The 14,089-nt window shown below is 38.7% G+C and overlaps 1 protein-coding gene across 5 annotated transcripts in view; it reads left to right on the top strand.

Annotated features, from left to right (window-relative positions):
* Positions 1-3,392, top strand: part of TMEM38B (transmembrane protein 38B) — a 79,060-nt gene extending 75,668 nt beyond the window's left edge. For all 5 annotated transcript variants that reach the window (XR_012424486.1, XR_012424487.1, XM_074016935.1 and 2 more), the window contains one exon: positions 1,445-3,392. Coding sequence is in view for 3 of the 5 variants with exons in the window: in XM_074016935.1 (XP_073873036.1) it covers positions 1,445-1,660 (216 nt within the window). In the remaining 2 variants the exon portion in view is untranslated. The remainder of the gene's footprint in view (positions 1-1,444) is intronic.
* The last annotated feature ends 10,697 nt before the right edge of the window (positions 3,393-14,089 follow it).

The raw sequence follows: 14,089 nt of genomic DNA, 5'->3' as shown, positions 1-14,089 counted from the left end.
TTTCACCTTGTCTGACCTTGAGTTCCAACTTATCTTCCCAGTACCAAGCAGCTGGCTGCTAAAGTGTCTGCTCAGCTTTTTTTCTCTTGGATAGTAGCACCATCAGGTTCTGCCTATTTCAGTTGTTTGTCAGTGTCTTTTAGCAGTTACTTTATGTACTTCTGTCTTTTGTTGATTTTGGTGAGAGACTGAGTCCTGATAGAAGCTATTTAATCATGACTGGCCTGAAGTCCATGGGCTTGTATTTAAAAAAATTTTTTTAATTGAGTTCAAATTCACATAAAATTAGCTGTTTTAAAATATACATTTCGGTGATCTTTAGTACTCTCACAATGTTGTGTGTCGATGTGTTTTTAATTTATATAAATTATAGTACACTCTGGCTCTTGTTTTGTGTCTCATTTTCACCTAACAGTATGTTCTAAGAATTTTTTGCTTTTTCTTTTCTAGTCTAACTATTGCATAGTATGCATTTAACGTACCTATTCCTTTTGTAATGAACATATACTTTTCTTCCAACTCCCCCTACTGTATTGCAACTAGTAAGAATTTATTCTTGATACCATTTTCCCCAAGCAGGTAGGTTATGTAGGGGTCTTCTTTGGAAATTTGATACCCAAAATTTCTAGTTTGAGTCATTATCTGTATTCTGGAGGAATTGACTCTTGGGGAAATTCCTGGATTCTTTGGAGCTATTCTAGACTTGAAAGTTCTCCTCCCAGATTTATGTTGGCATCAGTCTAATTTCTTGAGTGTATCTAAACATCTGTGAACACTGTGCATTTTGCCACATAAAGGAATGGGAGCACTCTCTACCCTTTGAGGTCTTGGTTCCTTTATATAAAAATATATATGGAAAAAATTGGGGGATAGAGACTTTCTACAATCTGTTGAGGGTGGAATTCTGCAATTCACTAAAAGTCTGTGACTTTAGATGATGATAGTCAGTTTATTTAGTAATTGAACTCAAAATCTGGATATTGCAAACTTCTTTACCACTTATTAGCTTTGTGACTTTGGGCAAGTTATTTAACCTCTCAGAGCCTTGGTTCCACATCTCACTGATAAGGATAATAATAGAGTAGTTGTTGGGTTAAAATGAAAGAGAATGACAATGTAAAGCACTTATCTTAGCTCTGACACAAGTGCATGGTAATGTTGATATTTTATCTTACTTCCTTTGAATACTAAATGCATTTTTGTGAAAGTGGTTATTCTGATCATTTGGCACCCCAAAATATGGTACCTTGTATTATTTTTAATGAGTTGTGTTCTTTTCCATTAAGTATAATCTCGTGGAGAACAGAGATTTTACCAGAATGTAGCTTAAATTGCTTTTCCTGCAGTTTACATTAATGCATTTTGATTTTTTTCCTTTGTTTTTCTCTCTTGAGAAACAAAAAGCATTTGTATTTAAATTCAAAATTGAACTTTTTTCCCCCAGATAACCATGATGACTACACAGACTTCTACTATGACATTTGCTCCTTTTGAGGATACATTGAGTCGGATGCTCTTTGGCTGGCAGCAGCCGTTTTCATCATGTGAGAAGAAAAGTGAAGCAAAATCACCTTCCAATGGTGTTGGTTCATTGGCCTCAAAGCCTGTAGATGTTGCTTCAGATAATGTTAAAAAGAAACATACTAAGAAGAATGAATAAATTTACTTGATGAGCTCTACAAGGCCAAAAAAAATTTTTTTCTTATCTACCTGTTAGATTGTGATAATTTTTCTATGTATGTGATGTGAAATGAAGACTATATATATGGAATGGAGGTGACAGAAAGAAAGAAATTCTTTGTTTGAGGAAGACTTCCCCTTTCTGGATTGTAATTCTTGAGTGTTATGAGTGTATCATGTGATTATGCTTTTCTGGTATAAGGGATTGTGTTGTGATTATTTGAATAGTTTTATATTAATAAAAGAAGGCAAAATTTTTTCAATGTTAGAAAAAGCAGATCTGTCATTGCAAAGTAACAAAAATTTTAAACTTTTAAAAATGTAGATATTTTCATATTTTTAAAATTTGAATCTATTGAGCTTTAGTTCAGCAGGATTAAATTTTTACTTTACATTATCATTAAAATTGCTGGGTATGGAAAACAATTGCCATTTTGTTTTGAACACTGAGAAGAGTAAACTTTTCCTAAAACACTTTATATTATAAATGAAAATAAATTGCTGCTTTATATTTTAGATATAAACATCATATTTTTTATTAATACCTACATCAAATGGAAAATACCTGAAAGTTTTTTTCCATAGCAGATATTTTCTACTAGAAGTAATTTTACTACTTTTCATTTAGAACAGAGTATGAGTCTTAATCTGAAGTCTTTCTCATGCCCTTGTTATAAAAAAAACTACTGTTTTTTTCCCTCAAGAAAATCAAGGGTGTAATTTTTAATAAATTGTTAATCCCATGTTTTGTTTTGTAATTTTCATTTTAAGAGCTTGACTGATTTTTTTATCTCTCATTAAAACACGTTTGTTTTAATTGTAGGGGAAATTACTTTTCTCAGCATTTTGCATGTTCTTTCTAATCTTCATTGGTCTGAATATATTGGTAGTAGTTACTGTAATTATTCAACAAAAAGTATCTCAGTTTAAAAATTTTTCCACTATGTCTTCTTTCTAGTGGCTACCGTTTTAGTTTCTAGTTGAATGTCTCTGACAAGCTTTCATATGGTTTTGTTATATTTTCATCTACATGTACATGTGTTATTAATTTTATTTTAAATGAAAACTAATCACCTTCATGTGGAAATGCTCTGAGAATTGTCCTCAGGCATTTGGTAGTAACCAGCTAACCAAGAAGAAACGGAGAAACCAGAACTTCATATGGCAGTCCATTCAGATGAAGAATGATGATATAAAATCTGGTTCCTTCTTAGCAAAATTAAAAATAAACAAGAAAAGATACTAAATGACATCAGATTTTCTTTCTTTATGATTTAAAAGTCCAGTTATAACATTAAAACTCTGACCTAGTTTCTTTTACCAAAACCATGAACCTACTACCCGTATCAGGTATTTTGGATGGTTTAGAAGTACTCAAATCACATTCAAGTTGTTGTTGTTATTTTAAATTTTTAACAAATGTAAACACCAGCAGGTACTATACTTTTACTTGTTCAAAAACATTGGGAGGGGGCACTTTTCATAGTCTTGGAATGTTAAGTTTATTTTTAATATTGTGACAGAAAGCATTAAGTATTTAAGAGCTCTGTATTATATTTGATACTCTTACAGTTAAAAACTTTTCAAAATTAATACATTGTTAATTATTGACTGGTTTTAAAGTTTGGGTTTAACTATAGTTGAAATGAAAGGACTCTTGTTTTACACTTGTATTAAAGACAAATTTATTAAAATAAGTTATTTAGCACCAATGGAGTATTACATTATTTTTATGTTTCTTTTATATTTTTCTTGAGGTAGAGTTTCAGAACTCATCTAGTGTTTTGACTAATATGGTATATATTCAGTGATTACTGTCCAAATGGGACATTGGTAGAAACTTTATTAATCTATGCAAGTATCCTATAATCCTCAATTCAAGGCTCTTAATGTAAAACAATGTACGGGAGAACATGACTTAGGCCTGAAACCCCCATCCTGAATCTGTTCAGGTCACCTGTAGAGTCTTGACTTGGATTTGCAAAGGTTAGACTCCTTACCCAATGTGAAGTGTGAATAAGGCCTATAGACCTGCCTCACACAGCTAATCAGAGGTGGCACTGAGAAAGTCAAGTCCTAATAGGTCTCCTTAAAAAAAAAAAAAAAAAAAAGACAAAAAGCTGGCAAGAACATGAGCAAGCTTCCCTCGGTGATCTCACTCTCAAGTAAAACATGGCCAAATGAATATCAAAGTGATTTATCAGATTCGTCACTCTTCCTTACTGAGGGAGTATCAAGTAAGGGCTGGAGAGAGACAAGATATGTGGAGTAGGCGGGTTTCAGTGGAAATGATAGCCTCCCTGTGGGTAGAGACCAAAAGGTAGAGAGATGAGAGAAGAAGGGAGACTCTGGTTAGTGTGTGTGTGTGTGTGTGTGTGTGTGTGTGTATATATATATATATTTTTTTTTTTGTCCCTTAAAGCCCGGACACATTTCCATTAAAATCCACATCACAAGTTGATGATAATTGAGTGGAACATTGCATGTTGTAAATGGAATAATGTGTTCAGAATGCTCTCCCTTTCCCATGGTAAAGCCCTTTATAGTGTTTGCCCCAGGTGCAATTCACATCCTTGGTAATATTCATTCAGTTGTTTATTCAACAAATATTGAGTACCAGTGATGGGTCAATCATTGTCCCAGGCTCTGAAGATAACAGAAAACAAGAAAAATGCTTTCTCCCTTGGAGTTTATATTCCGGTGGTGGAGAGACATAATAAACAAATGTGTTCTTGTAGTGGTAATAAAAGTTACAAGTAAATATTAAATAGGACATAGGGATAGAAAGTGAGGGGAATGGGATTGTTTGTTACAGGACTGCTAGGCCTTTCTATTAAAATTGCATTTTCACAGAGACCCGAAGGACATGAGGGAGCAAACTATGTAGACTTGTGGATAAGTGTAAGGTCCATACTGATCCTTCATATACTTGATTTGAAGCATATATTCCCCCCAAATAATTGAATTTATTTTTCTTTTTAAGAACAATTTTACTCTGTAGTTTGTAACAGACCATACCTCTTAAACTATTTTTTACAGTTTTTGTTTCTTGAGGTAAGGTTTGCATACAATAAAATGCACAAATAGTAAGTGTACATACCATGAGTTTTGAAAAATGTATACAAATTTATAACCTAAACTTCTGCTTAGACATGTTACTAGCACTTCTGAAAGTTCCTTTCCAGTTAACTCCCCTACAACTCAACTTAATAAAACTGAGTCATACAATATGTTTTCTTTTGTGTAGACTTTTTTACAACTCAGCATAATGTCTTTGAAATCATCCATCTTGTTGCATTTATCAGTAGTTCATTCCTTTATAATTGCTTAGTAGTTTTACTATATGGGTATACCACAGTTTTTATCCTATTGGTGCACATCAGTACTGTTTCTTGTTTGGAGTTTTCTGAATAAGCTACTCTGAATATTTTTGTATAAGTTTTTGGTGAACATTTTGGTGAATGATTTAGATTCCTTTGGGCATATGCCCAGTAATGAGATTGCTGGATTGAATGGTAGTTATAAGTTCTTTGAGAAATCTCCAAACTGCTTTCCACAATGAAGTAATATACATTCCTACCAGCAGTGTATAAGTGTTCTCTTTTCTCTGCAGCCTCACCAGCATCTGTTATTTTTTTACTTTTTAATAATTGCCTTTTTTTTTTTGAAATGGAGTCACACTCTGTCACCCAGGCTGGAATGCAATGGCACAATCTCTGCTCACTGCAACCTCCGCCTCCCAGGTTCAAGCAATTCTCCTGCCTCAGCCTCCCAAATAGCTGGGATTAGAGGGTGTGTCACCACCCCTGGCTAATTTTGTATTTTTAATAGAAACGGGGTTTCACCATGTTGGCCAGGCTGGTCTCGAACTCCTGACCTCAGATGATTCACCCACCTCGGCCTCCCAAAGTGCTGTGATTACAGGCGTGAGCCAGCATGCCCATCCAATAATTGCCTTTCTGACTGATGTGAGATGGTATCTCACTATGGGTTTGATTTCTATTTCTCTAATGGTTAGTGATGTTGGGCATTTTTTCATATGCTTGTTGCCACGTGTATGTCTTCTTTTGAAAAGTGTTGATGTTCTTTGCCACCACCCCTCCCCCCCCTTTTTTTTAGACTGAGTCATACTCTGTGGCCCAGGCTGTAGTGCAGTGGTGCAGTGGCACAATTTTTGCTCACTGCAACTTCTGCCTCTTGAGTTCAAGTGATTCTTGGGCCTCAGCCTCCTGAGTAGCTGCAATTACAGGCATGCACCACCATGCCTGGCTAATTTTTGTATTTTTAGTAGAGACATGGTTTCGCCATGTTGCCCAGGCTGGTCTTGAACTCCTGGGCTCAAGCAATCCACCCACCTCGGCCTCCCAAAGTGCTGGGATTACAGGTGTGAGCCACCGCCCACCCAACCCTTTGGCCATTTTTTAATGGGGTTGTTTGTTTTTTGCTTGTCAATTTAAGTTCCTTGTAGATTCTGAATGTTAGACCTTTGTCAGATGCATAGTTTGCAGATATTTTTTCTCATTCTGTAGGTTGTCTGTTTACTCTCTTGATAATTTCTTTTGTTTCCCAAGGCAGATGTCCAGAATGGTGTTTCCTAGATTATCTTCCAGAGTTTTTATAGTTTTCAGTTTTACGTTTACTTCTTTAGTCCACCTTGAGTTGAGTTTTGTATGTGGTAGAAGGAAGGAGTCCAGTTTTAATCTTTAGGATATGGCTAACCAGTTATCCTGACACCATTTATTAAATAGGGAGTCCTTTCCCTGTTGTTTGTTTTTGTCAACTTTGTCTAGGATTAGATGGATGTAGGTGTGCACCTTTATTTCTGAGTTCTCCAATGTGTTCCATTGGTCTGTGTGTCTGTTTTTGTACTAGTATCATGCTGTTTTGGTTACTATAGCTTTGTAGTATAGTTTGAAATTGGATAGTGTGATGCCTCCAGGTTTGTTGTTTTTGCTTAGGATTGCTTTGGCTATTTGGGCTCTCTTTTGGTTCCATATGAATTTTAGAATACTTTTTTCTAATGCTGTGAAAAATGTTGTTGGTAGTTTGATAGGAATAGCATTGAATCTGCAAATTGCTCTGGGCAACATGGCTATTTTACCATATTGATTCTTCCTATCCATGATCATGGAATGTTTTTCCATTTGTGTTGTCTCTGATTTCTTTCAGCAGTGTTTTGTAATTCTCACTGTAGACATCTTTTGCCTTCCTGATTAGCTGTATTCCTAGGTATTATTTATTATTGTTATTTTGTGGCTATTGCAAATGGGATTGAATTCTTGATTTGGCTCTCACTTGGACGTTATTGTCATATAGAAATGCCACTGAGTTTTGTACATCGATTTTGTTTCCTGAAACTTTCCTGAAATTGTTTATCAGATCTAGGAGCCTTTGGGCAGAGACTCTGAGGTTTTCTAGGTATAAAATCATATCATCTGCAAAGAGAGATAGTTTGGCTTCTTTCCCTATTCAAATGTCTTTTATTTCTTTCTTTTGCCTGATTGCTCTGGCTAGGACTTCCAGTACTATGTTGAATAGGAATGGTGAGAGCAAGCATCCTTGTCTTGTTTGGTTCTCAAGGGGAATGCTTCTAGCTTTTGTCTGTTAGTGTGATGTTGGCTGTGGGTTTGTCATAGATGGCTTTTGTTATTTTGAGGTGTTTTTTTGATGCCTAGTTTGTTGAGGATTTTTAGCATGAAGTTATACTGAATTTTATTGAAAGCCTTTTCTGTGTCTATTTAGACGATCATGTGTTTTTAAAGTTCTGTTTATGTGACGAATCACATTTATTGATTTGTTTATACTGAACCAACCTTGCGTCTGTGGAATAAAGCCTACTTGATTGTGGTGGATTAGCTTTTTGATGTGCTGCTGGATTCCAATCGCTAGTGTTTTGTTGAGGATTTTTGTATCTATGTTCATCACAGATATTGATGTAAAGTTTTCTTTTTTGTTTTGTCTATGGTGGGTTTTGGTATCAGAATGATGCTTGCCTCATAGAATGAGTAAGGGAGGAGTCCCTCATTCTCATTTTTTTTTTGGAATAGTTTCAGAAGGAATACTCCTTGTGGCATTCACAGTAATATCATTGTCTCCCCCATTGGATATTAGGAACAATATCACAAGGAAGATGTACACCTCCTGTGATATTGGGAGTAATATCATCCTTTTCCCCCATTGATATTAGGAAAAATATCACAGAAATACACCTATTGGAAGTAATATAATCCTCTCCTTTCCTAAATATTAGAAACCATATCACAGAAGAAGTGTACACCTTCTCGGAAATTGGGAATAACATCATCCTCGTCACTGCTCAATGTTAGGAACAGTATCGTGGAGCAGGGGTGTACAGCCCCTGCAATTTTAGGAGTAATACCATCTTCTTCCCCCCCGGATATTAGGAACAATATCACAGGAAGGTGTACACCCCTTCACTATTGGGAGTAATATCATCCTCTTGCTCCCTGGATAGTAGGAACAATATCCCGGGGTGGGGCGGGGGAAGCTGTGTACAACCCCTGCGATATTAAGAGTAAAGTCATCCTCGGCCGGGTGCGGTGGCTCACTCCTGTAATCCCAGCACTTTCGGAGGCTGAGGCGGGCGGATCACAAGGTCAGGAGATCGAGACCATCCTGGCTAACACAGTGAAACCCGTCTCTACTAAAAAATACAAAAAATTAGCCGGGTGTGGTGGCGAGCGCCTGTAGTCCCAGCTACTTGGGAGGCTGTGGCAGGAGAATGGCGTGAATCCGGGAGGCGGAGCTTGCAGTGAGCAGAGATGGTGCCACTGCACTCCAGCCAGGGCGACAGAGCGAGACTCCTTCTCAAAAAAAAAAAAAGAATAAAGTCATCCTCTTTCACCCTGGATATTAGGAATAATATCACAGGGGAGTGTACACCCTGTGTGATATTGGGAGTGATATCATCTTCTTCCCCCTTCCTGGACTGTAGGAACAATATCTGCGATATTGGGAGTAATATATTCCTCTACGTTCTGGATATTAGGAGCAGTATCACAAGTATCTGTATATTAGAAAAAATATCACAGATGGGGTGTTCACAACCTGCGATATTGGGGCTAATAACTTTCTCCGAACCTGGACATTAGGAGCAATATCACAAGGGGGGTATACACCTGCTGCGATATTGGTAGTAATATCCTCTTTCTCCCTGGACAGTAGGAGCAATATGACAGGGGGGTGTATACCCCCTGTGATTGGGGATAGGATCATCCTCTTCCCCCTGAATATTAGGAACAATATCACATTGGGGGGGGAAAACCCCCTGCCTTATTGGAAGTAACATCATCCTCTCTTTCCATGGTTATTAGGATCAATATCTCAGGCATTGTGTACGCCTGCGATATTGGGAATAATATCATCCTGTCCCTACCTGGATATTAGAAATAATATCAAAGGGGGAGTGTAGAACCTCTTCAATTTTGGGAGGAGTATCATTCTCCCCCCCACCCCAGGATATTAGAAACAATATCACAGAAAGGTGTACATGTTTTGCAATATTGACAGTAATATCATCTCCCCCCCTTGAATATTAGGAACAATATCACAAGGGGGTGTACGCCCCCTATGATATTGGAAGTAATATTCTCTCTCCCCCCGGGATATTAGGAAGACTATCAAAGAGGGGTGGGTGTACACGCCGTGTGATACTGGTAGTAGTATCCTTTCACCCTAAATATTAGAAACAATACCGCAAAGGGGGTGTACACCCCTGGGATATTGGGAGTAATGTCAACTTCTACCACCTAGATATTAGCAAAAATTTCACAGAAAGTGTGCACACCACCTGGAATATTGCAAGTAATATCAACCTTTCCTTACCTGACTATTAGGAAAAAATGTCAGGGGGTGTACACTCCCTGCTATATTTTGGGTAATATCATCTTCTCCACCACTTGATATTAGGAACAATGTCAAAGGTGGTGTACACACCCTGCGATATTGGGAGTGATATCACCTTCACTCCCCCCTGGATATTATGAACAATATAACGAGGGGGGTGTACACTCTGTGTGATGTTGGGAGTAATATCATCTTCTCTTTCCCTGGATGTTAGGAACAATATCACAGAGGTGGTGTACACCTTCTGTGATATTTGGAGTAATATCATCCTCTTTTAACCTGGATATTAAAAACAATATCACAGCAGAGATGTACAGCCCTCTGATATTGGGAGTAATACTATACTCTCCCCACCTGGATATTAGGAACAATATCACAATATTACAGTGGGGTGTACACTTTTTGCAATGTTGGGAATAATATCCTCTTCTCTCCCCCTGGATATGAGGAAGATTATCACAGGGTTGGTGAGCACCCCCTCTGATATTTGAAGTAATAGCCACACCCCCGGATATTAGGAACAATATCACATTGGTGTGTACACCCCCTGAAATGTTGAAAGTAATATCAAACATAGTTTCATCCCATGTGAGGAATATCACAGGGGTGTGTACAACCTCTGCAATATTGGGAGTAATATCATACTCTCTTCCCTGGATGTTAAAAACAGTATCACAGGAAGTGTGTACTCCCTGTGATACTGGGAGTAATACCATCCTCTTCCCCCCTGGATATTAGGGACAATATCATGGAGGGGTGTACATACCCTGCGATATTGGGAATAATATCCTCTTCCCCTAGGATACTAGACACAATATCACAGACGGGTGTATACACCCTGAGATATTGGTAGTAGTATCATCCTCTCACCCCTAAATAATAGGAACAATATTATAAAGTGGGTGTACACCCCCTGTGATATTGGGAATAATGTCATTCTCTACCCCCTAAATATTAGGGACAATACGACAGGGAGTGTGTACACCACCTGCAATATTGGCAGTATGTCAACCTCTTTCCATCTGGATATGAGAAACAATATCACGGGGGGTATAGACCCACTTCGATATTGAGAGTAATATCTTCTCCCCCCTAAATATTAGGAACAGTATCACAAAGTGTGTGTACACCCCCTGCGATATTGGGAGTAACGTCATCCTCTCCTCCCTGTGTATCAGGAACAATATCTCACGAGGGTGTACACCCCCTCTGATATTGGGAGTAATATTATCTTCCCCCACCCTGGATATTTGGAACACTATCGCAAAAAGGTGTACACACCCTGCGATATTGGTGGTAATATCACATTCTCTGCCCCCGGATATTATGAACAATATCACAAAGGGGGTACTCTGTGATACTGGGAGTAAGATCATCCTCTTCCATTCTGGATATTGGGGACAATATTAAAGGGGGGATGTACACCCCTTGCGATATTGGGAGTAATATTATCTTCTTCTTCTTTGGATATTAAAAAGAATACCACAGGGGTGGTGTACACCTTCTGCGATATTTGGAATAATATCATTCTCTCCTAACTTGGATATTAAAAACAGTATCACAAGGGAGGTGTACACCCTCTGCCATATTGGGAGTAATAGCATCCCTTTCCACCCTGATATTAGGAACAATATCACAGGGGGGTGTACACCCCTTGCAATATTAAGAATAATAACATCTCCACCTGGATATGTGGAAGAATATCACAGGGTGAGTGTACACCTACTGCGATATTAGGAGTAATATAATCCTCTCCTCCCCCGGATATTAGGAACAGTAAATAGTACATTGATGTGTACACCTTTTGTGATATTAAAAGTAATATCATCCTCTTCCCTCCTGGATATTAGGGTGAGTATCACAGCGGGGTGCAAGCCCTCTGCGATATTGGGAATCATCTCATATTCTCCCCTCTGGATATTAGGAACAACACCAAAAGGGGTGTGAACACCCCATGCAATACTGAGAGTAATGCCAACCTCTTTTCTTCTGGATATTAGGACCAACATTACAGAGCATGCGTACACACACTGCGATATTGGGAGTAAAGTCATCCTATTTTCACTCGGATATTAAGAACCATATAACAGGGGAAGTGTACACGCCCTTCAATATTAGGTGTAATATCCTCTAATATACTATTAGGAACAGTATTGCATGGGGTTGTACACCCCCTGCGATATTGGGAGTAATATCTTCTCCCCTGCCTGCATATTAGGAACAATATCATGGGGGGGATGTACACCCCCTGCAATATTAAAAGTAACGTCATCCTCTCTTGCCCTGGATATAAAAAACAATATCACAAGGGGGCGTACAACTCCTGCAATATTGGGAATAATATCATCTTCTTCCCCCCTGGATATTAGAAACAATATCACGGAGGGCATGTCCACCCGCTGGGATATTGGGGGTAATATCATTTTCTACCACCTAAATTCTAAAAACAATATCACTGGGGGGTGTACATCCTCTGCGATATTGGGAGTAATATCCCCCCTCCCCATTTGAATATTAGTAACAGTATCACAGAAGTTTGTATGCTGCCTGTGATATTGAAAGTAATATCATCATCTTCCCCCTTGAATGTTAGGAACAATATCACACGGTGGGCGTACACACCCTGAGATATTGGGAGTAATATTATCTTCTCCCTCCCTGCTTATTGAAAACAATTTTGCAGGGATTGTGTACACCTTCTGCTATATTGAGAGTAATATCATCCTCTCCCACCCTGGATATTAGGAACAATATTACAAGTGGGTGTACACCCCTGCAATATTGAGAGTAATATCTTCTCTCTCTCCCTCTGGATACGAGAGAGAATATCACAGGTTGGGTGTACACCCCCTGTGATATTTGGAATAATATCATCCTCTCCCCTCCTGGATATTAGGAACAATATCACATTGATGAGTACACTCCCTGGGATATTGAAATTAATATTATTCTTTTCCCCCATGGATATTAGGAAGAATGTCACAGGGTTGTGTACACCGTCTGCGATACTGGGAGTAATATCCTCTCCTCTCTGGATATTAAAAACAATAGCACAGGAAGTGTGTACCCCTATGCGATATTGGGAGTAATATCATCCTCTCCCCCCAGGCATATTAGGGACAATATCACAGTGTGTGTACACTCCCTGTGAAATTGGGAGTAATATCATCTTTCTCCCCTCTGGATATTAGAAACAATATCACAGGGGAAATGTCACTTCCTGCATTATTGGAGTAATATCATGCTCTCCCCACCTGAATATTAGAAACAGTATCATAGGAGGGGTGTACACCCCCTGCGATACTGAGAGCAATCATCCTCCCTTTCTCTGGATATTAGAAACAATATCATGGGGGGATGAACAGCCACTACAATATTGGGAGTAATATCATCCTCTGCCCTCCTAAATAGCAGGAACAATATCAAAGTGGGAGTGTACACCCTCTGCGATATTGATAGTAATATCACAGTGTGATATGGCTCATATCACCAGGGGGAAAAAGAATGATATTACTCCCAATATCGCAGGGGGATACAACCCCCTTGTGTTATTGTACCTAATATCCAGGAAGAGAGAGGATGATATTACTCCCAATATCATAACTGGTCAACCCCCGCACTGTGATATTTTTCCTACTATCCAGAGTGAAGAAAGATGACATTACTCCCAATATTGCAGAAGGTGTTTACCCCCCCGAGATATTGTTCCTAATATCCAGTTATATCTGCGATATCTCTCTCAATTTCGCAGGGAGTGTACATCTCCCTGTGATATTGCTGCTAATATTCAGAAGGGAAGAGGATGATATTACCCAAATATCGCGGGGGTTGTACAGTCCCCTTTTGATGTTGTTCCTAATATCCAGGGGGGAAGAGGATATTACTCCCAATGTCTCAGGGGGTGTACACCCCTTTGGTGATATTGTTCCTAATATCCAGGGGTATATTAAACCCAATATGGAAAGGGGTGTACACGCCCCCATGATATTGTTCCTAATATTCAGCGGGGTGGGGGGGGGGAGAAAATGATGTTACTCCCAATATTGCAGGGAGTGTATAACCTTCCTGTGATATTGTTCCTAAGTAATATGACTCCTAATATCGCAGAAAGTGTACACCCCTTCTGTGATATTATTCCTAATATCCAGACTGGGGAGAGGATAACATTACTTCCAAAATCGCAGAGAGAGTACAATTCCCCTGTGATATTGTTCCTAATATCCAGGAATGGAAAGGACAATATTACCCCCAATATCACAGAGAGTGTACACCCCCGTGATATTGTTCCTAATATTCAGGGGTGGAGAGGATGATATTAATCCCAATATTGCAGGGGGTTGATACCCCCCTGTCATATTGTTCTTAACATCCAAATGGGGAGAGGGTGATATTACTCCCAATATTGCAGGGGGTGTACACCCCCATGAGATATGGTTTCTAATATCCGGGAGGGGGAAAAATGATATTACTCCGAAAAGAAGAGGGGATTTACACCTCCACCCCCCATGATATTGTTTTTAACATCTAGGGAGGGAGAGGATGA

The sequence above is a fragment of the Macaca fascicularis genome, chromosome 15 (assembly GCF_037993035.2).
Source record: "Macaca fascicularis isolate 582-1 chromosome 15, T2T-MFA8v1.1".
In the NCBI taxonomy this organism is placed as follows: Eukaryota; Metazoa; Chordata; class Mammalia; order Primates; family Cercopithecidae; genus Macaca; species Macaca fascicularis.
This window is presented reverse-complemented; position numbering and strand designations above follow the sequence as displayed.